Here is a 24,309-nt window from a genome sequence, read left to right on the forward strand (position 1 = left end):
CAAGGCTGATGTGAAAATGAGTTTGAGACCCCTGGACTAGCCATTTCCAGGAGTGGGTCAAGGCCTACTTGTCTGCCTATTTTTGGGATCAAAAGATGGCAAATTTTTAAAAATTTTCCTCATTTGGGGACAAATGCCAAAGTAACCTTCTGCCCACAGAGCTATAGCCAGCAGGTATTGACCCAGGGCCTTATTCCTTATCAGACACAGGGGAAAAGGCCAGATTGCCTTGTCTGTGTATTCATGTTCAAGAATAAGAAAAAGTACACCTGACCACCAGGACTTAGGCCAGGATTTCTGAGAACAAGTCTCTTATTTCCAGCTGCATTAGCTGCATGCTTTGCTGATTTTTTACAGGGTCCCAATCTGACTTGCACAAGGAAAAATATATTTTAGGAAAATCTTTTTTGCACCAAAGCACAATATGGCAGACCTCGCCGTGTTATGTTTTTGAGACCAAATTTAATCAAACACATTAAACTATACAATGGGTGCCTGCATGTATTGAGTCCAGATGTGGCTCTGAAAAGAGTTTTATAGTTCTAGGGTTTTTCCCCCCTCAATTGTTTTTCAATTGACAATTCAGAGGGCATATGGCACTGTTTAAATAGCTTCCAGGATTTTCGGCTTGACAGCAATAACAGTAATGCTGACTGCAAGTCCGAGCCTTTTCAAGTTCTTGAGAAGACACTAATTTTCTACTTCTCCTCCCAAAGTGAAAAATTACTCTGTATATATTATTCTGTTTGCCTACTACAATGAAACACTACATTGTTTAACTTGGGAAAGATTTATATTTCCATCAATTAAATGCACTCCTTCCTTTACAATAAATATAGATGTATAATCAAGACTTTCCATACCAGCTTCTCACTAATTACCTCACTGCTTGGCTCTCCAGTCAGTTTGAAGCGGTGGGGAGGTTCCTATTCAACACCTAGACAAGCATATAGGTTTCCTGCTCTATAAACACGTCACTCAAGTCAGACATTGCTCGTGCTCCCCATTATCTAGTGACAAGATGCAAATCATTTAAAAAGCCCTATCAATGCTTACAAAGCAGTGGTTCTGGTGGCCCATTGCCTACCATGGCCTTGTCAGGATTCACGCTGAGGTGTGTTACACAAATGGCACCACAATGCTACACATGAAGTCGTTCCTGCCGGTGTATCTGCGTAGCTGCCACATCTCATGAGGCTGGGAGATGATTTTGACTACATCAGATCAGTGTCCCAAAGGCTACCAAAAAAGGCTTAAGTATACAAAGACTAAATAGGGGTTTTTTAAGCCTTGAAAGCATGATTTTTATAAATACAGTAGATCCAGCCATTGTTACTTATTTAAAAAGATTCATGAGCACTACAATAAAATTTTTAAGCTCTGTCCTGCTTCTGTGTACAGAACTCAGCAACTGGTAAATGAACTAATCCAGCTGAATTGTCCTGGAACAGATTTTCAAAACAGCTTTTATCAGCTGTGTTCAGAAACTGCTGGCAACTCTTCCCATTTCCATAGCATTGTCTCAAAATAAAGGTCAACATGAAAAGATACCTGCAGGACACAATATACCGAACACTACTGCCATAATTTGCCTATGGGTGGTGACCTTTGTTTTTTCATTTTGTCTTGTATAATTTTTGGATCTCACAAATACTGGAGTGGGAAGCTGTGCAGCAGAGATTACATCAGGACTGAAAAAAAGGCACTTGGCAGATTCCACATGTGAACGGAACACGGACATAGAAGCCAACTACACTCAGTGTTCAACAAAGCAGAAGAAAACATGGCAAAAAGTATTTTCCCAGGAACACGGACAGCAAATCCTCTGGCTTCTTTGATCTTTTAATCTTCAGCAGTTGAGAATGATACAAAAATATGGCCAATACAGTAGAGTTCAAGACAGTTCAACAGTTGCTCCTGTTCTGTTCTCCAGCAATCTGTCACTAAGGCTTCGCATCTCTGACAAGGGTTCTCTGCTGCTGGAACACGGCTGCTCCCTGGCGCCTGTGCTGTAAGGAATTCACTGATTCTTGCCACTAGGTCTTGCTCTTCAAATGGATATGAAGAGGAAGTGTGCACAATTCTTCTCTATAATCCTAAACAAAATGTTTTTCCCTCCTTTAAAGGACCAACTGACAGGAGTGTATAGTCATCCAGAGCTTCAAGTACATGTCATTGCCTCTTCCTTAAGTCTCTCCTTAAGACAGCATCCCAAAATACTCAGAATAGCTTTTCAAACTCAAGTCAACTTTTATTAGGTCATGTACTAGAAGACTAAGATATTGAAACAGAAATCACAAAATACACCAGGAAAAAAAACCCACAGAAATAAAAGGACATTAAAATCACACCTTTACTCTGCCCACTACATCTTTATTACATCCCCTGGTTTCAGAACACCAAGGTGGTGGCTTTTTGGCTGCAACAAATTCTGTACATTCGCTCACTAGTACAAGCGTCTTTCTGTCACTTCTCAACAGAGCTACTTTCCGCACTTCTCAGCAGTGTCTCTGCGTCTGCACACCTGGGGCAGAACAAGTCACCTCCCTTTTTCTCAAAGGGCGACAACCAAAAGGCAGGAAAACCCAGCACGTCGGCAGTTCAGCCACAGCCTCTGCAAAGGCACAGGACAAAAAGTGTTTAATATGTTAATGACATCAGTCAGACACAATCCACAGACATCTGGCACTTCCCTACATCAGTGTCCTTCCAAGATAAAAAGCCTTACACATTCAAATCAATATTTAAACTACCGCATTAAATTAGCACTTTTCTGTTTCATATCTAATCCAAACTGTTTTCCATCCACGAACTGACCCGCTTAGGGAAGGGATATCCGCACCATATGCCACTGCTTACCCACGCCAAGCCTGCCTGCTTGCTTGTCCTTGTCAGCACCAAGGCACAGAAAGCTGCCGTGGATTTGCTAGCAGCAAGCCCCGAAACAACATATTTAATACAGCCTGACGGCTTTCGTGCTGGAGAAGCCTGTAACGGCAGACGTAGTCAGTCTCAGAAATTGAGAACAGTGTTCTCTGGATCAGAGAACCATTGGTGTCTTTGGGACTCTTGCTGTAAACCAGCTTAGATTAAGACGGTGAATCACATTTCTTGTCTTTGTCCAACATTAACGTGCACAGCTGGTAAAGCCAAAATTACACCAGATACCCAGGGCTTCTAGCTCTCTTAATCTGATCATCTCACAAACAAAATCATAAAGGGACATCAGTTCCACTTTCCAATACCTCATATTTCACTGCAGCAAGCCCACTTTGTTAACAAATAAACCACAATGCCATTTAATATGTGCAAGCACTGCTTTTCTCGCAGTGAGTGGGCTTCGAAAATTTAAAAGGGAATAAAGTGCAGGAACAGAGATTACTTTAAAAAAAAGTAATTAAAAAAAAAAAAAACACCACAGTTCAGGTCAGTATACGATGAACCTATGGAAAAATCCTATGAACAAATTTGTGGCTTTAAAAGACCAACATGCCAATCTAAAATACATCTGCAGTTATCTGCAAGGCATGAAAAAGGAGCAGCAGAGAACTGGATTAATGAGCTTTTGCTGAGTTGATAAGGGTAACACTCGTGAAATATCAAACAAAAAAGAAATTGGTAATAAATAAATATTTCACCTGCTCTACTGCTACAGAATAAACTAATCATTTGGGTTGGAACAGACATCTGCAAGTCATCTGCTCCAACCCAGACCTCAAAGCAGGGCTAACTCAGGCCAAGGCATTGTGCAGTCAGCTATAAACGGTTTAAAAGTTACACATTGGCTAAAACCACCTACAACTTAGAACCAGAGTAGACAGCCTAAAGCTTGGTTATGACTAAGCAACTCTTAAAAGAAAACAGAAAGTCCAGATTTCCTCATTGCCCCATGTCTTAAGTGAAATTAGCCATCATCAAGCTGATACACATTAAAGTACAAACTGCCCTTTTCTGAAATTCAATTGACACAGAGAGCCAAGCAACTACTGGCTCACAGAAGGAAAAAAAAGAAGGAAGAAAAAGTGGCAAAGGAACAGGAGGAATACTCCATACTTCTTAAAAAAATCAGAGCATTTCTTAAAGCTCTACAGAAAATCTGAGCTACTTCTCCTATGCACTATTTATCAAATTGTCTGCAACGCCAGACGGTCCTAAGCAATGACTTCAAAAAAACACTACTGAATTCATAATAGACTAATGCAATGTAAACAAGCTCACGGGACTGTAAAATGACGGCAGGATCTGAAGAGATAGGAAAAAAACTACAAAAAATTGTGAGTCACCAGAAGAAAACACTGTGCAATCTTCCATGAGCTCCTCCAAAATTCTACTACACTTCCACAGACTTCCATGCAAGGCGACCGTCCATGCACATGGTTATAAAAGTTCAGCTGCAACAGAGCTTCTAGCCATTACACTGGCACATCATTGCTTTGCAAAAATGTGAGTAGTCCAGATCACTAAGGAAAATATCCATCCCTCAGGGAGCCTCTTGGTCTAGACCTAATTCTACCATTTCATGTTCTACCCTCATTTACTTTTCTGATGATAAACCCAAGTATCTCAAGATAGCAGGATTCCATGGTACGTAGAAAGACAAAGGTATTACGCACGTCCTTGAAAGAAATGTAGGTTAAATTTGTTTAAATAACACACAGCTACATATAAGTCATCTTCTGGCAGCAAGCCAGAACAGGAAGGATTAACTATAGCACAGGTATTCTAAAAGTAGCTTAACTATGAGCAACAAACCAGAGTTCACTCCCAGGTTAAATATACAGAATTAAAATCAATGCATTAGTCTACATAGATACTGTCAGAAACATTGATTACTATAAGCATATCATTTTTTCACCTACTGAGAATATTTGTTTTTCTTTGCTGTTTACTACGCGTTCAAATCTCAAACAATTAAGGACAGGATCATACCCACAAGACTGTCCCTACAAAAGGCCATTGACACTTTCACATGTTTAAAATACTTGCAATATGCATTACCACAATTATTAAAAGACTGAAGCACAAATTTCAACACTCCCAAACTTTCTTGCATGTATTAGGACCAAGATTTCAGTTGGATTTTGAGAGAAATTACGTTAAAAATGCTTATTATTTTCCAGTCTTATATCTTCCCTCTAGGATTTCACTCAACACTGCATTAAGGATTTGCAGAAGCCTAACTAATAACTTGTTGTTAGTTTTTGTGAAGTATGAGGCTTTATTTACAGTAACCTTCAACTGTATGTTTTAACAGCTTATATTAATCTCTGCTTAAACATGGTTCAATTAATCATCATAGAAAAAGCCAAAATATATATTTAAAGAAGATGTATAAAGTTCTGTAGCCTGCCAAGTATCTTCTACTGGGCAAATCTTGTACGAAGCAACTTGACCTATATTTAAAGCAGATATTTAAAAATTATTGCTTTATTTTTGTAGAAGAAAATAAGACTGTCCCATAGTATCATTCTCAAGTATTCGTCATGTCTCCTCCCTCTTCAAGGAATAATTTCTGGACTGGTACATTATACCACCACTTTTGAGAATCACAAAAAAAAGTTATTTAAATCTCCAGTTACAACACAAAAAGCATCTTTAACAAAAATCTGTATATTTACAGTTAGTTTTCTTCATCCACTACTAAAGTGTTCACAGCCTTGAATATATTATTTATGGGTTGTTTCTCCCTTTAATCTTAAATTCAGATTAAATTAGTACTTTCAAAAAACCCAGAGAGACTTCTCATTAGCAGAAAATCTGCCATGCTTATGAGCTTGAAGGCAAAATTCAGGAAGGGAGATGTCTGATGTCCTTTTAATTTGGTATGCTCGTAACACATGACAAAACTGAATTCATCAAGAATTCTAAAGTCGTGGCTTTTTAAATATAGTTAGCTGTATAAATCAGCAAAATGCAGCTCTATTTTTTTTCTTCCACTGAAAAAAAATATATTTTTATAATGTAAAATATAAGTAGTTATTGTTTGTTGGTAAGGAGGAGTAAGAGATGGTGAGGAATTCACTTTAGAGAGATGGTAAAGATACATTTTCTGTCCAGAAACAGCCAGAAGCTTATATTATCTTTTTACCGAATACCCTGGGGACTTTTCCCCTACTCTTTCAGAAATTAAATTCTAGAAAAATCCAACTCACCCATTTTTTCCACAGACTTCTCATATCCCAGCTGTTCTCAGCATCCCACTGGCAGTCTCTGGGCAAGGGGCTGCGGGTGCAGCTCACACCCTGTTCTGCTTTGCGGTGGAGAAGAGGGCACATTGGCAGCTCTGTGGTGCCACAGCTACAGATCCACATATGTTGAGGAAACACATCCCGCTTTGCACAAGAAAGGCTGAACTGGATGCTGCAACCCCCTCGGCCTCCACCTCTGTTCCCACCTGCCGGTCCCTGCTGAGCATTTGGCACTGGGAAACCCTCCCCGTGAGCCTCCCTCCAGAGCAGCCCAGCACCCCCTGTGCTCTCACAGCAGCGGTGAGGAGGTCCAGAGAGGTTCTCCTCCCCCTCTACTCTGCCCTGGTGAGACCGCACCTGGAATATTGTGTCCAGTTCTGGGCCCCTCAGTTCCAGAAGGACAGGGAACTGCTGGAGAGGGTCCAGCGGAAGGCAACAAAGATGCTGAAGGGAGTGGAGCATCTCCCGTGTGAGGAAAGGCTGAGGGAGCTGGGGCTCTTAGTTTGGAGAAAAGGAGACTGAGGGGTGACCTTATTAACGTTTACAAATATATATAAAGGGTGAGTGTCACAAGGCTCTTCTCGGTGACAGCCAATGGTAAGACAAGGGGTAATGGGTTCAAACTGGAACACAAGAGGCTCCACTTAAATTTGAGAAGAAACTTCTTCTCAGTGAGGGTGACACTGGAACAGGCTGCCCAGGGAGGTTGTGGAGTCTCCTACTCTGGAGACATTCAAAACCCGCCTGGACACATTCCTGTGTAACCTCATCTGGTTGTTCCTGTTCTGATGGAGAGATTGGACTGGATGATCTTTTGAGGTCCCTTCTAATCCCTAACATTCTGTGATTCCGTGAGCTAAGCCCTAAACCCTTCAGTGTTGCTCCTGAACAGCTGCACTGGGCCAGCAAGCAGGGATGCAGAGAGCAGCCCCCCAGCAGAGGGGCAGCACCACTGAAGCGGAGAGGCTGCCAAGGAGGCTGTGCAGGAACACGGCAATTGCCTCCTCCTGGCAACACACTGCTGGGGTTGCTGATGGTGCCTACACCGTCCTCAGAAAATAAGAGCCCTCAATCCAATAAAATAAAACTCTACTACTTCTCCATGTGGAGAATCCCTATTTCTGTTTCCTGTGACTCATCTGTAAAACAAAAACCTCCAGTGCAAAACAAGATGACAGAAAGTAGAGGGAAATTATTACTGGAAAAGCAAAATGTCATCTCCAGACATGCCGAAATGCCAGCACCCAGCCTGACCATCAAGTCAGAGATAGCATGGAGGGAAGAGGGGGAACGAAACAAAAGAAAACAACAACAACAAAACAAAACAAGAAAAAACACAAACAAACAACCAAACAAAACAAAACAAAAAGAAACACACCATCAAACCACTCCCCACACCTTACACAAGAACCAGCGCCCTGCCTGGGTTGCTGCTGACATCCTAAAAAGCAGTGGCAGATACTAAAATTAATCGAGTAACAGGCCTGAGCCACTATCAAAGTATTTAAGGAAACAACCCTGAAACCCGAAGAGAAGCTCCATGTGCAGGATCTGCCTGAGAGCCAAGGGCTTGGCGATTGTGCGAGTGCCTGCAGCAGGCTCCAAAGGGAAGGCTGGCGTTTCTGCCTGCCACAGGCTTAGACCGCGAGTAAAAAGAAATGCTTTCCCACTATAGTTATAGTCCTTCTCTGCTGACTGCTACTTTCCTTAGGTTTTCAGTAAATGAAAACAAAACCAAAAAATAAATAAACAAAAGAAACGACCACAAAGTAAAACAAAGGAATTTACTTTGTTGTAAAAATTTTATTTACATGCATGCAATTAAAAAAAAAAAAAAAATCAAACCCCACAGTCCTTGTCAAGTAAACTTTACAGGGATTACTTATGGCATCTTAACAGCTAGCTTTTGAATTTCCTTCCAGTTTGGTTTATTCAAGGTAACTCAAAGATAAATAGTTGGAACATCCTGAGGAGAGCCACTTCCAGGCTTCCGCAGTCAGTCACAGATGTTCTAATGTACTGGAAGGTCTGTGCTTGCCCAGTAACTGGGTTCTCCTGTCCTGCACCAGTCTGAAGGGGAAAAAAGAAAGCAGCTCTTCAGGCACAGTTACAACCTCTTATTCCTACGCTGACCCAAGGGCTAAGCAATGTAATTAACATTGACAGGGTCCTAAATTATGTGTTTTCCCTGCAGTGTGAGGCTGCAGGACCACAGTCGGATTCTGACACATCCCTTACAACACACTCAAATCTCGCTGTGCTACCATCCTCGCTCTTTGTGCTATAGGAACTCCCCCAAGTGCTGCATTTACAATCCCTTTGCAGTGCTCTGGGCATTTCACACAGCACAGAGTAGGAAGGAAGACCTCAACCACTGCAACCTTTTCCTCTGGCAGAAAAGAATAAAGTATCCCAACTTGCATTCACTCTGTATGGAAGTAAACTGCCTGGTTTTAGTCAACAGCATGACAGATAATATTTACAGAGACAAAAATACAGCCCACAATCTAATAGCCCAGGTCATTTTTCCATTCTGCAGTTTTTCTGACAAAGCAAAACACTGAAGTCTTCTAAGAGAAAAACAACGTAATTCCGCTTTAGACCAGTCTAACTGAAAAGTCTATCAAAACCAGTTCTCCTGTTGCCTTTAGTAATGAAGTTTTAAATCATTTTAGAACCATGACCATTTACATAAACAAAGAAAGAGAGGAAAAATAAAAACATGCGTGGAGTGTTAAATACTACAAGGAAAATACTTCTCCAGTGCTTTCTGTAGATCTGGCCCAAAACATAAAACCAGAGGGAAACAATGACAATTCCCAATAAAACTTTAAGCTGCCAGTCCTATTTAGTTTGGAAGTCATCCAGTCACCCTGCCCAATGGGTTTCCCAAACAAAAACTCTCATGGCTATAATTATCCAGCAGAGACATCACAGTATGCTTTCAGCCAGCAGTGGAACGTTTTTTGAGTTTTAACTTTTAACACTGTCATTTTTCTATATGATTTAAAATGAAAACATGTACAAAATTCAGAGGCATTTGCCATTCAAGAGAGTTTCCCTCTATTGCTGATCTGGTCCAGGTTTCACACTGTACAATTTACTAATAGTCAAAATTAATCTGAGCAACACATCTGGCTCCCATTCTTTTGCTTCAAAGTCCAGGCCACACAGTTAGAATCACGAAGACTTCTGTGTTTTCATCAAGTATAAACTTCTTTATAAAAGTCTTCTATGTGCCCACTAGAAATGGTAAACAACCCTGGCAAAACTATGAATAGGTTTTCAAACTTACTAGAGCTCAAATCTCATTCTCCTTTCATCTACCAGATATGTTCAGAAACAGAACCTGAGGCATCATTTGTGTAAATAAATACCTATAGCTTGAAAACAGTAGGACTTCTAGGAGAAAGTTGCCTTCCCTGCTGCTCCAAGTGGAATACAAGGAAGCCAGCGAGCCCCCCCCAGGCAGCCAAGCCTGGCCCCTGATGCTGTGGGAAGCAGCACATGAAAAGATGGTGCCCAGACCCTGGGCCTTTGGCTCCTGTGCAAGGGCATAAAGAGCAGAACGGGTCAAGTCCTCCATTGCCCAAAACCTACGTGACAGAGGATGCTGGCAGCAGGAAGGAAGGTGTCGTATGGGATCCACAGCAACTACATCACCTTGAAGAAGGACTATTACAGTTCAAAAAGAAAGTCCTTTCTCCAACTGTTTGGCAAAGTACAGTCTGCTTACACGTCTCTCTCAGGATAAGAGAATTAAAACAATTCAGCTGGCATTTGATCCAGCAACACAATATTTGACAAATGTGAACCAACCGCTCCGCAGAGCTGCCTCCTGTCCCTCTGGTACTGCGGCCCTGCAGTGGCAGGGCAGGGGCAGCCTCTGCGCCAGGACAAGTCCATACACTGCAGCTGGTGGTTACAACACTTTCAGTGCTCAGAGCTGTCGTTTGGTGGCAAAAGAGATTTGGGGGATACTTTCTCAATTATTTACCCCGTAAGTTAAGCAGCATTAGTACCCATGTAAAGCACTAGCCTTGGAGTGAAAAAGCAACACAGGAAAGCAGACTAGTTTCAATCGAAACTTGGAAACCACAATAGAAGACAAAGAAACCAAGAACAAACATCAAAACAGGGCACAATTTTCTATAGATCCTAGGTCCACCCCCAACCTACCAATACTGAAGATCGAGGTCTAATACGCTGAATGAAACCCCCAGTTTCTCTCCTTATGCTTAAACCCAAGATGTGACAACTGTTAGCTCTGACACAATTGCCTTGGCAGTTTGTCTTACAAGGAAGGACAGGCCTACATTAGGGCTGCTGACACGACACCCATCACCTCCACTTCAGCACGGCTGCAGGAACGGCTGCTCAAAGAGTAGTGCCAGACCCTTCACGGCACAGTCAGCTAAAGGAAAGCAGCACCAACTTCTGCTCAACTGAGCAGCGAACTGCTGCAAGCAATTCCTGAATCCTCACAGCTCAACATGGGCCAGACTGCAAACCTGTCAGGCTGTCTGTAATATTGAATTAGAACCTATGGAAATCCAGCTGAACTTGGCCTTCACTACTCCCTTCGCTTCAGAGTCAGCTACAACTCACAAGTCTGGCTTCAAAACACCACAGTTTCACACAAGGACAAGACAGGATAAAATATAAAGCATTTATAATAGGAGTGACGCGCTGCCCTAAAGCAGAAGTTTAAAAAAGGAAGATGTGTACCACTTGTACCATTAATCATTTACCATTTGAACAAATTTAGCACAGAAGAAACATCTTCAACATTCACTTCTTCGAAAAGCAGTAATATCTTTTAAAATGACCAGCCCTCCTCCACAAAGCCGAGCGCTGCTTGCTAACAGAGAATCACAATCTCACAACAGCATAAAACATCCATTTCCACTCCAAATGCTTCAGGATGTAACTCCCTTCAAACAAAACAAACCAACAAAACAAAACAAACAAACAAAATAAACAAATCAATGGCTTGGTCATTTTCCTGAGTCTAAATGTATAAACTCTTATTTCCATTCCATAATCTGTCATAAACTACAGAATCATAGACTCATTTAGCTTGGAAAGGACCTTTAAGGTCATCAACTCCAACTGTTATCCTGGCACTGCCAAGTCCACCAGTAAACCATGTCGCTAAGTGCCACATATATACCATCCTCCAGAGATGGTGACACCACTTCCCTGGGCAGCCTGGTCCAATGCCTGACAACCCTTTCCAGGACGAAACTTTTCCTAATATCCAATCTGAACCTCCTGTGGAGCAACTTGAGATCACCCCCTCTTCACCCTCTCCCTTGATACATGGGAGAAGAGACCAATCCCCTCCATGCTACAAACTCCTTTCAGGTAGTTACGGACAGAGATAAGGTCTCCCCTCAGCCTCCTTTTCTCACGGTTAAACAGCCCCAGATCCCTCAGCTGCTCCTCATCACGCTTGTGCTCCAGGCCCCTCACCAGCTTCATTGCCCTTTTCTGAACTCTCTCCGGCACCTTAGTGTCTTTGTTGTCATGAAGGGCCCAAAACAGAACACAGTATTTGATTATTATAAAGCAGTATGACCAAATTATTTGTCCAGGCAGCTCAGAAGGGACCAAAATTTGGAAACCAAATTTTACAGTCCGAATAAAAAAAAAAGAAGCATACTGTTTTCAGAAAAAAAGCTTTATACATGAAATAAAGACTACATTACTACCACTTAGTGCAACAGTGAGAATCAAACCGCGAGGGGTACATGCCTCTGAACCACATCATGTGTTAAAAGGAACAGATTCAGTGCAAGGAAGGACCCTCAACATAGCAACAGAATACAAGTAACAAATGTTAAACTAGTCAGGAACTATAATTTGGAGAAGATAAAAAATTTACAGCTATGTTTAATTTTACAGCAGTTCATCAAGCACTTGCAAACTCTAATATAATTTTGCAGGTAGTGGATGGTTTTACAGCTGGAGCAGAAATATTGGTTTTGGCTTTAAGACTTCAGTTTGGTTTTTAAATTCTCCGAAGTCCAGCTTGTTTCCATAATAGTTGTATGTGATGATAGAAGAAGAGAGTTTGGTGTTTGCTTTGGAGGTTTTTTTGTTCCAAGTCTGAACTAATCTCTCTATAAGCTGAAGCTGGTAGAAGTTAAAATATCAGGTTACCTGTATGTCTTCAAATACTTAGTTCCTGCTGGTCTGTATTGCAGTTCTTACTTGGTAAAAATTTCTATATGTATTTTGGTATTGACACTAAGCTTCATGACGGCTGCCTGCTGGAGCTTAATTGCTTTTTAAAGCTCCCCTCAAACATCTCTGTCTCCTAGAATTCCTCTTGCACAAATGTTATCTTCTAATTAAGTGGAAAATAACTTCCTCCTTTGATGAAATGTGATTCACTCTCCTATATGCCCACCTCCTCATCTCTATAAAGTTCATTTTTGTCAACAATTCAGTTTCATATTTCAGCTGAAGTTCCTCTAGGACCTTCACCCTATACACAATTCAAAACCAACAATATAACATCAAGGGCAGAGCCATAAAGAGCCTAACGGGCCAAACAATAAACAAATACACATTAATTGTATGTATATGTAAGACTTTTCATTATCGAAAACAGGAAAGAAGCAAGAGAGATCTTTCCTTGAGCAAAGAAGTGCCAGGACAAAAAGAAACAGACCCACTGGCATGTACCCATAGGAGGCTGAAAAAAAAGCAATTCAGAGCCACAGGTCCCTGTGTTACATGCAGACAAGTTTAAACATACAAAAAATAACAACACAAAACCACAAAGCTTCTTTCCCTTTCCTGTATTCTCCCACCTTTTCTGTACAAAGATTGTTATCCTGTACTACAGATATGCATTTTTCCTTGCCTTCTAACAGCAACTACTTACATCGGTGTGCATTAGTACATATTCTATTTACACTAAACACCACTTTATGTTCACGACGGAGGTGATAAGCAGCCATATGGCACCAGTCTTACATGGCAGCACACACTGACCTGCGCTCAGTACAACCCTCTGCCTTTGCCATCAGTACGTAACTGGCCTCTGGACTGACCCATGATTAACTGATTGGAAGCACGGCATAATTTATCTTTTCTTAAACAAACCAGCCAAGTGTGATGAGCCAATTGAACTTTTTAAAGCTTCCTAATGTGAGGGTACAAATAAGACGTTCCAATGCTCAACCCTCTCACAGCAGGTTTCTCAATCCTGTCTGTTCTCATGCCACATAAAATAGGAATTGCAGCAGTTCTTACTCAAATGTGTTTCGTCTATTTCCATGGAAAGATTCAATCACATTCAATTACTTAATTGCACTACTAAATCAAGATTTTTTCTGAGATAGCCTGATTTGAAAAAGTCTCTGGATTGCATAATTCCTCTATGACACATAAAACATTTTATTCTTACATTTATTTTCCTATTTAAAAAAAAAAAAAAAAACACAACACAGAAAGAATGCTTCAAAAACATGTAAGCATGGCTGTTTTAAAACACACATGTAGACCACTACATATAGAAAACAAAAGAGGGGGACACTTACAGAATTGTAGACTGAGGCTCAAAAAGGCTAATAAGGCTGCCAAAGCCAGCAAGAACAGAAAGCGATTTCGGAAAAGCATTATTATTCGTTCTGCTTTCTCTTCATGGTTTCATCTTCATATATCAATGGTTCCTGCAAACAACAAAACATTGGCAAATATATTTCAGATGTTGAAGCATCAACTATAGGAAAGAAAAGTCAAATATTTTGACACTGTCAAGTTATTTCTTAAAGGCAAACACGAGCAATTCAAATTGGCAACAATGGTATCAAAAAGTTCTCTTCACCCTTGTCATGAGATTAACTACATTTCCACAAGACCGAACTTTCTAATTAAAAAAAAAAAAAAAAAAGCCATTTCCCATAAAATTAAGTTTTCTCCTGCTAACACAAGGTTAATGCTCATGTCAGAACATGGTTAACAGTTCTTTAACAAAAGTCTCTTGCCTCTGTGCAAAGCAAATCACAACACAAATATTATTATTGAGGGGCTCTCAAGAACAATTTGGTAAAGTATCCCTAGCAAAAAAAATAATGCCGTAAGGTGTTTAAAAGGTTCACATACACACACACTTTTAAATATAGGTTAAAAAATAGTTTCTCAACTGGTCACCCTTTCACTGATACAAGTTCACAACTCTTGTTTAATGGAATAAAGAGTAAGAAAAAATACCAACACCACTACGCAGAAAATGGAAAAGTATATTGATTTAAGATTAACACCTGGGATAATTCTGTGTAACAACATTTTTAAACAACTACTGTGATGAAGACCAGAAGAATATATTTCAAGTTAATAGTATTTAATAAAACTTGAAAACTCAAATAACTCATTGCAAAAGATGAAGACCAAAAATAAACCACAACCCTCTCCTGAAAATAGCCAAACAAGAAGCACGCACCATTAGTAAAATCACACTCTTCCTTGCAAAATGACATCTGAAAGTGCAGCAAATTTGCTGAAGTCCCCTGTTTTCACAGATGTCCGTTTTCCACTGGAAAATGGCTCTATATAAGGGATGGGAGATGTTCTCACAGACACACACTTCTTATTTTTTTAAACAACCAGCCATTCTTATATGCAAGAGAGCCCTTTTCCCAGCACCGACAGCGTGTTGCAGGAAACTGGTTAGCCTTGAAAGAAATCTTCTGACATTCCCAGATCCTTTGAACTGAGCTCTTATTAGGACGGCACATTCAAACACATTGACAGAAAGTAACTTCTTTCCCCCACCACTGTTTCTTTTTGTCGTGGCACTTATTTGCTCAGGGAAAGATCTCTCTTGCTTCTTTCCTGCTTTCAAGGGTTGCATACACATATAATTAATGTGTATTTGTTTATTGAAACTCTTCTGCATTCCAAAAACTAAGCATCTTAGCAAGATGTTAATCTCTGTCTCTGAGCACTAATAAACCACGTAAAATCACAATCTCAAAATTCAGAGCTTTTTTTCCCTAATTCATTTTGCCATCAGTATTTGAAAATGTCTCATGAATCACTGAACTTATTTCATGTACTGTGGTTAGTCTTCAGAAGAGTTGTGGGATCGAGGAGCCGGCCCGAGGTGACCTCCACAGCACGAAGCAGTGGGACCCACAGCGTAAGCCGTGATGCTCCAGAAACGGAGGCAGCGGGGCTTGCAGCAAGTGAAATGTATTATGCACATACATTTTGCAGGACTGAGGTCTTCCCATCTCATTTTACTTGGATAACTACCTTTACAGCTTTTGGAAACTATGGGAAAATGGAAAGAACTAGAGATTCTGAGAAGCAAGAAACCAGTGCCATTACAGTATTTTTCCAAAATGCCAACAGCACTACAAACGACATGTGCAAGCAGTAATAAAAATAAAGGTTATGGGGTCTGGGCTTTTTGGTTTGGGGTTTTTTGTTGGGTTTTCTTTGTTGGTTTTGCATTTGAGGTTTTTTTTCATTTGTGGGTGTGTTTTGTTTGGTTTTTGTTGGTTTTGTTTTGTTTTAAAGAAAGAGACACAAGGCAGAAGGAATTATTTTAACAGTCTGTTTCACAAAAATCATAGTTCATCCTGGAACATCTTATTGAAAGGTATGCTGAAACTAAACTAAACTAAACCGCTGAAACTAAACAAAGCTTTGAAGGGTAGAAGGTATAAGGATTAGTGTATACAAGACACCGGGAGATAAAAAAGCAGTTAAACCAAACAGATGGAAGAACAGAAGGGGAACCACAGGAAAAAGCAAAATTAGACTTAGCAGGGAGGATGAGGTAAAATCTATTAAAAAGCTCTCAGGAATAAGAGGTCTTGTGCACAGACTACACTCATTAATATTGTTGCTGCCTTAAAAAAGTTGCCATAAAAAAGGAAAGATTACAAGATTGGAAAAGAGGACAGCATACACACCTCATATGAGCAAAATATTTTAGAGAAAAAGCTTAATGAGTTTTAAACCTTAATTGCAAGATCAGAAGTTTTAAAACATTTTGTTTTAAATGCAATACTCAATTAATTATAAACAACATGGGAAGACTATTCTTTTAAATATACTTTGACATGCTAACAAATTCAAAGTTGCTGTGTTACAGCTTATGAGGGATAGGAACAGCCCTGTTGAGTAGCTGTTAAATAAGACCCTGTAAATGCAATTTCTCATCAGCTCTTACTCGATACCAAGCTGTGGGAACGCGGTGAACATGCATCCAAGGGAGCGCGGCAGCCGCTGCTCCCCTGGGCTGGCACAGCAGCTGCTCCCAGGCAAAGCCGCACTGAGCCGGCACATACGCAGCCAAGGAAGTGCAAGGAGGAGCGTGAGCACTCACTGAAGTGAGCATTGCTAAGCTAAAAATGACAAAATTGAGCTTGGGACAATAAAAAGTTAACCAACCTTATCTCCCCACAAAACTATTTTTATATGCAGACACATCAAAAAACAAACCACCCAGCAGAACACATTTGGGGTCTTCAGAATATACTATCACATAGCAAGAAGCTGCGGCATCACAGAGCATCTGCTGCGATGTGACATGTAGAGAACATTGATCTTATCTGTTTGCTCTGGGCACAGGGCAGAGTGCAGGTCAGGGCCTGGCTTTGCCATCGCGACGCTGCAAGGGCTCACCACTCCAAGGTCAGTTCTATCAGCAACCGATATCACTGCCTTGCTCGTCTCCACGCAGGGGCCTGAGTCCTTTGCTTTGGAGATAAGTAAATAGTTTAAGTACTTATTGCTTGTAAAGGTGAGTAAGCACCACACCACTGCAGAAGAGGTGGAACTCAGTGCTGGGAGCAGCAGCGTTCTGGTAGCAGCTTCTGACACGTGCCAGGAAAGCAGCGATTTATGCTCATCCCTGAGAAGTCTTGTGCTCAAGACCAAAACCACCCCAGGCTGCACCAGGGGAGGGTTAGACTGGATATTAGGAAAAAATTCTTCACAGAAAGGGTTGTCAGGCATTGGAACAGGCTGCCCAGGGAAGTGGTGGAATCACCATCCCTGGAGGGGTTTAAAAAACAAGTAGATGTGGCATTGAGAGACATGGTTTAGTCTAGACATGGACTTGACAGTGTTAGATTAATGGTTAAACTTGATTATCTTAAAGATCCTTTCCAACCTAAATGATTCTATGAATGCAGAACTTCATAAAGATGACCTACAAAACCCCTAATTTATTTTGGCAACACTAATTATAAGCGTAACACACATAACCAGTCTAGATACTCTGAAGGATAGTCATTAATACAGCATCCCCTATCAAAATGTATGTAATTAAAAGGCTACTTCTGTGCCACCTTTTGCAGCATACCCACCTACCCACAGAATTTACCTTTTTCTTTTAAACATGATCCAAAAGTCTCAGCTCATCAAAACACACCAGAATGCCTCACAGCATTTAGAGCACCCTCAGCCCTGACCTGATCTCACCAGACAGTGCCCGCACGCGCTGGTGGAAGGTGCTTGGCTCCTGCACGCTCGCACAAGGATCAAAATAGTCTTACAACTGACGGCCAGGCCAGGGAGTCAGGAGACTAGCCAAGTCGAAAATCTGGTCAAGTCACATTATCTGTTTTAGGCCATTTCACCACAAAAATTAGTAGCTACCTAGAAATGCTGGGAGAGCAGCACGTCTGCAAAGAGCCCAGCCTGAGCACACAGCTCCCAGCAGAGCAGCTGGCGTGACTAACCAGCTTTTTGTTCAGAACTAGCTGGGAAGTGCTGGCTGGTGCTGCACGTGGAACCTCCCCCAGCATCCCTTCCTCTTTGGCAAAATATAAAGATATTTTTTGCAGGGTTGAGTAGCTAAGATATTTCTTTTGATTATTTTAAGTCAGATCCTAAAAATAACTTTCAAAGTGCCTGTGAGGGCAGACACAACACTAAACCACTGCTGCTAAATTTCTGTGCCAGCTGTCTGATACTGCTAGATCCTCTAAGCCACCTGTATCTATCTAGAATACAAACCTGGATCTAGCATGAAGCACAAGCACACTGTTACACTGACTCACCACGACAGTTTAAATGAATTTACTTGATTAAAATAGCATGTCTCCATAAATAATCAATAGTACTTTTCAAAGTCTGCCTCAATAAAATGACTGTTTTTATCTGATGTGGTACATCAAAATGACACTGTCTACTGAAATATAAGTGAGCAAAAGTGGTCGCAAAGAAACAGCAAAGAGAAATGGTGACTTTGCTGTAAAAGGAAAGTGGCATTAAGTCTGTACCTAACTATATGCCCAAGAAAGATAGAGCTATATTTTGTAGCAATCGTATAGAATCTAGGAGGGAAAGCAAAAAGCCTACAGGCAACATAAGGTTGATTTGGAGTAACACTCATAGATACTTTTAGAAAAAGCCATGGAAGAACACAAGGACCCACTTACTAGTCTGATGTCTCTATACTGCAGAAGAATTTAATTGCTTCTTGATCCACCTTATATCTTTCATCTACATCTGCAGGCTTATTTTCTGACAAAACCTGTTTTGAAGACATCTGAAATGAAGGTGATGGCTCCCGATACAATTATAATGAAGACTTCTGCCTTTACTTCCATTTTAACTCATGATGCTCCATCAATTATTCCCCAGCCCTCTGGCAGCAGCCTACCAGGTAGTACATTCTTCATCTACTAAAACCCACAAGTCCAGCACCCAGACATTGTCCCACAGCTGAAGAACTTCATATTCTTGAATTGGAAATTGCAGAAAATAGTCATGTCACCAAGTGGTGCCTGCCAAACCTTTTCTTTGGTGCTTCAAAAGATTTGCTTTTTTTTCCCTGCAGGAATGAAAAAGAGTGGCTGGGATCTTGTGGTGATGACCAAATGAACCATCACTACAAAGATCTAAGGGCAGTAGCAGAACAGAGAGGAAACGGGAACACTCAGCAGAACCAATTCTCCAGTCAGCACCCTCACAAAACCCCTGCAGGTGACTGTAGTGTCAGCAATTTAAACTGGACATATGATTCCCGCAACACCACAGTTACATTTTGCATAGCATGACAAAGTAACAAAGCTAGCATCTGCGATATTGTTAATCATAAGTCTTCATTTTCCCATCAGAAATAAAAAAGCATTACATTTTTTTTAGAAAAGCTTTTATGAGAAATAGGTCACATCACTTGGCGTAAAAAATTGCATTTCTGAAAAAGTAAAACCAGCTTATCACTGAAAAAATTAAATAAAACCTGCTCAGTAATGTCACTCATGTTAACCCACCCCATGACTTCATCTGGAAGTCAGCAACCACAGGAAACACAGAACTTGACTGAAAGTACAAACAGGTCAGTGGCCTCATAGAAAAGAGCATGTGAAGGTAGAGAAAGCCATGGTAAAAATGCAACATGTACCACGCCACAGTAATCATGCATGGAAACAGCAGGACGCAGCAGCTATCCAACAGAGCATAGCTACATCTTGATATGTAAAAATGAAGATAAGATATTTTTATTTTCAAATTACTTAACATTTTAGCAGTAAGTAACTGATTTAAAACAAACAAACAAACAAAACAAACATAAAAACAAAAACACACACACACAACAACAAACCACACAGCTAAGTTGCCCAAGTTTAATATATTTTGGTATTTGGAACATTAAAATATCTACATCTAAATTTCTCTTTTCTCCTATTCCAAGTTTCTTCTTTATCTACTCAGTTCCAAAATCCCCATAGTGGCACAGCTGGTCTTGAGATGTGCAAAAGCTACTGAAAATGGCACAGCGGTATTGCGCAGTCTGTCAAAGCAGCCAACACAAGCTCTCACTTCAGTAAAGCCAGGGGATCAAACTGAGTTCTTCCTCAAACAATGTTGTCCCTCTCTATGGCACTCATTATTTTCACTGTGCAGCAAAATTAACGCTGGATTTAATAAGTAAAGGTGAAGAGTTACGTAACATCCAGAAGTGATGAAGAGGCTATTAGCCACACTGAAATGTCACTGCACCTTGAAGATAATCTGCGGTTCTCACAACAAAAGGTCCACTTGACTTGGAGATCTTAGCTTTTCAATCTCAAGGTGTGCAAGCAGATAACATAGTGAACATTTTAAACATTCTCTTATCCAGCTTTCAGGTTTGAGCAGGACTGTCATACAGTTTTACACTGGAAATTCTGGGAAATGGCACAGCGGTATTGCGCAGTCTGTCAAAGCAGCCAACACAAGCTCTCACTTCAGTAAAGCCAGGGGATCAAACTGAGTTCTTCCTCAAACAATGTTGTCCCTCTCTATGGCACTCATTATTTTCACTGTGCAGCAAATTTAACGCTGGATTTAATAAGTAAAGGTGAAGAGTTACGTAGCATCCAGAAGTGATGAAGAGGTCGTTAGCCACACTGAAATGTCACTGCACCTTGAAGATAATCTGCGGTTCTCACAATAAAAGGTCCACTTGACTTGGAGATCTTAGCTTTTCAATCTCAAGGTGTGCAAGCAGATAACACAGTGAACATTTTAAACATTCTCTTATCCAGCTTTCAGGTTTGAGCAGGACTGTCATACAGTTTTACACTGGAAATTCTGGGAAAACAGTCTTCAGCTTACAATTTCAGTTTACATCCTTCAAAGGACAGTTTCCAGCTTTTCAATTCTGTCCTACTCAAATCCCCAACATTATGAATTACCTTCTTTCAGAGATCAGCAGCCAAGAGATGCAAGCAGAACAAGTTTTTACATAGTTCAGGTTTGCATTTGATTTTTCTCAGTCCACATCCTCTCGAATGCATTTCTGTTACTTAAATTGGAACCTACAAGTCTATGAAACTGTTAAAATCAGGAAATAAACACAGTCATGTAGAGACATCTATATCGAGACATCTATATCCAAGTTATGTTTAGTGCATTAATGTTGTAGTTAATGTGATGTAACATCATTTTGGAGGCCCTGTGGAAACAAAATTTTAATATATAGGAAAATCTGTCACAAGCCCAACTGTTCATCATCCACTTCAGGAATGTCACCTTATTCCTCCTCCTTTCCCTGTGGCAATGATGTCTCATACACATTCCTGAACTGCAGAGAAAAGTAAAAACAAAAACAAGGAAGTGCTTTTACTTCCTAAAGGAAACTGAGCAACTCTTTTTTAACATTATTATGAAACTTGAAAGAAACCTTATGATTTTGATGGCTCCAGGCCAGAACTGAATGTTAATTGGCAGCAAAACCATTCCAGAACATACAGACAATTAAACAATTCTTAAAAAACAGCACCAGAATGTAATTATTTTAAACTTACAATTTTAAAACACTATGCCATCTGCTTGTAATTGCATCAGCATAGATTCTAATCACAGACAGATCACAGCCAGTGGCTGATCAGATAACATCACAGCTCCAAAAAGCACACAAAGGCAAAGCAGTTCACGTGCTTGAATTGTTATTACTTTTTACAGTTTTAATTATTTGAAGAACTCCCTCTCCTACTGTAACACTCCCCTCTGCATGCATTTCCAATACAGAGCCTAGAACATGCCTCTGAACAGGCACCTGCTCCCTCTGTCCCAGTGTCAGGGGCTGCATTCTGCTGCGAACACCTTCTTCTGGCACTAACTTTGAACGCAAACATTGTGGAGATGTCTTCAAAGCTATTTGCCATCAACCAGTGAAGCCACATTCAATAAAGACATCAGTGAAGAAGCTCACAAGTGTAGGAAAATGTTTATCTTCCCACACTAGGTCACATGTATCCTATTCAACGTTTGAGTTTATGTTAGTATGAAGGACAATATTTTCCTCTGCACATCTGCCCTTCCACTCAGGTTAGATGGATTTGAGAATACGACCTGAGCTCCTAAATCTGCCTTTATTCTTTTAATTCCAGATGATCTTATCCTGGGTCTGTTTATAACCTGCCTGCACATGTATGTATTCTAATGCTGAAAGGTCACACACCCACAGCTCTCAGGGGTTCACACACTTTGATTTGCTCACGGTATTCAAATCGAATGGATCTAGGGAGATTCCAGTCAAGCTGTTAAGAGCTTGCTGACTTAATTACTCCAGTCTCTTCAGCCTGCTCACCGTCCCATCTTGCATCCCCTGCTCAGCTGGTACTTTATCCCTCACCCTCTGGAAAACTGCCAGAATCTGAATGCACTGAGATCCCCAGCAACTCACCCATTATTCCACCTGTAACCATCAGCTAGCTACACCTTCTGCTTACCAGATGTAAAATGCTACGTTTTCAGGTAATTTGGGCATTACTGGGAGCTTTCCATGAAGTTACACACCATTTTACCATGTTACACGTGTGAAAAATGGCAGTGCAACAACCTGATGTTAGAAGTGTTTGTACAAGAGGGATGGTTGGGCTGACGTTTATTTCATTACCAATTATATTTCTATTTTATCCTTGTGCTCCAGCTATATTTTGACCCTCATCCTCAAATATTTTTTCTCCTATGGCCCAGCTACGAGATTTGTTCCATTCTGCCATCATCTGCCAGGTCACCCAACTCTTCCGTAATCAACTACCTCTATACAATCACAGAGATTCCAAATCACAGGTTAAACACACTTCTGTGTCCTGTCTTCCAAACGGAAGGCTTTTGTTTCTCTCCGCAGGTTACACTGTCCCCCACTGCAGCGCCGGCAGCTGGCAGGTCATACTGAATTAAAAAAAAAAAAAAAAAAAAAAAAAAAAGGCTAAACAGACTTTATTCAGCAATTTTGTCATCTTCCTGCAATCTAACCCCAGAATAGTGATTACACAGATGCAATAGCAGACAGTCAGCATTTTCTGCCACCCTTTCTCCCCCATGACACTCCGTACAGCTGCCAACTGTCCCAGCTCTGCAGAGCTGAATGGGGCACACAGCTGAATGGGGCACACAGGCAGCAGAGCGGGGACACCACCGTGCTGGGGGCAGAAGGGCACGTCCGGTTCCTCCCTCGGCCCTCCCGGCAGCAGCACAAGGTCACCTCTGGAAACACACCATGCTACAGTTTGAGACAACCTGAACATGAAGGTGCAAGCAGAAGAGTTATTTCTTCCAAAGGAAAAATAAGAATGGGTTTAGGTAACCAGTGCTGGCATTACACATCATGTCCTAATGCTTCATTTGACAGGCCCATTGCCCACATTTTTGTTGCTTAGTTCCACAAAGTTGTTTTCACAACTTAGCGGCCCCACAGGAGCTCCTCATGAGGGCACCAAAAAGTCTTCACAGACAGAAAGGCAAGCCTGTGGTCAGACTGCTGCTTCAGGGGCAATCTGTGAACCCACATCATAACCATAGATATGAGGAAGATGAACAAAGCATGAAAAATATGGCAAAGTGCAAGATCCAGTGTCAGCTTTGCTTTGTCCTTTCAAAGTCATCATTAACAACAGAGCAAACCAGGTATTCACACCACCTCCCTTTTTACCACCAAAGGCTATCGGCATTAGGAAAACCAAGTACGGTATCTTCCACTGCGTAAGTAATTGTGGAATTTATCATAGCAGACATTGAGAAAAAGTTACGGTGTTTAATTTTCTTATTTTTACAAGGGAAGCCATGAATCACATGAAAACTTTCCATGGGAGACTGACTTCTTTCTTGGTACATGAAAAGTTTCAGGTGGCTGTAGAAACTCTGGATGAAACAGCTGGAAAACAGTCACTGACTAGTATTTCCAAACAGCGTTTCCAAGCAAAGTCTTTGCCACGTGGCACAAACAAATCAGCCTAATTGTTTCAGCTTCCAAACATCAGTTCTTTTTAAGAAATAGGACAGCTATCTAGCTTTTCAATGCCAAGTTTACCTCTCTAATCAATACAAAATAGTCTGTCCATCTAGCTCTGAATCCTTTGCCTGTGATCAGAACCACTTGGTGCATAATCACAGACTTACCATCCACCTTTCTAGTGCTCCTGGCAAATGTTCCTATTATCATCTTGCACAAAGAAAAAATTGCTCTTTTTTGCTGCTTATGATGAACCATTACATTTATGATTCAGGCATTTTCTGAACACAGTAAAATGACATTATCAGATTTCTTAAAAATGAATCATAAACACTGATTCTCACAGAACACCTTCCCACTCTTTATTTCTTCACTGAGCAAGAGCATGTCTCATCGAGCTGTAACCAGAGACCACTTCAT

General features: G+C 40.8%; 1 protein-coding gene across 2 annotated transcripts in view; it reads right to left on the reverse strand.

Annotated features, from left to right (window-relative positions):
• PXYLP1 (2-phosphoxylose phosphatase 1) overlaps positions 1–24,309 on the reverse strand; it is a 49,661-nt gene that overhangs the window by 21,607 nt on the left and 3,745 nt on the right. The window contains exons 1-2 of one of the 2 annotated variants that reach the window (XM_082055869.1): positions 18,602–18,622; positions 13,742–13,873 (exon numbers count right to left, since the gene is read on the reverse strand). In XM_082055869.1, coding sequence (XP_081911995.1) covers positions 13,742–13,820 — 79 coding nt within the window. In that variant the 5' untranslated portion in view covers positions 13,821–13,873; positions 18,602–18,622. Of the gene's footprint in view, positions 1–13,741; positions 13,874–18,601; positions 18,623–24,309 lie in introns of those variants that run through there. The other variant, XM_082055868.1, reaches the window with a different exon arrangement.

Source organism: Streptopelia decaocto (genome assembly GCF_964273445.1).
Source record: "Streptopelia decaocto genome assembly, chromosome: 6".
In the NCBI taxonomy this organism is placed as follows: Eukaryota; Metazoa; Chordata; class Aves; order Columbiformes; family Columbidae; genus Streptopelia; species Streptopelia decaocto.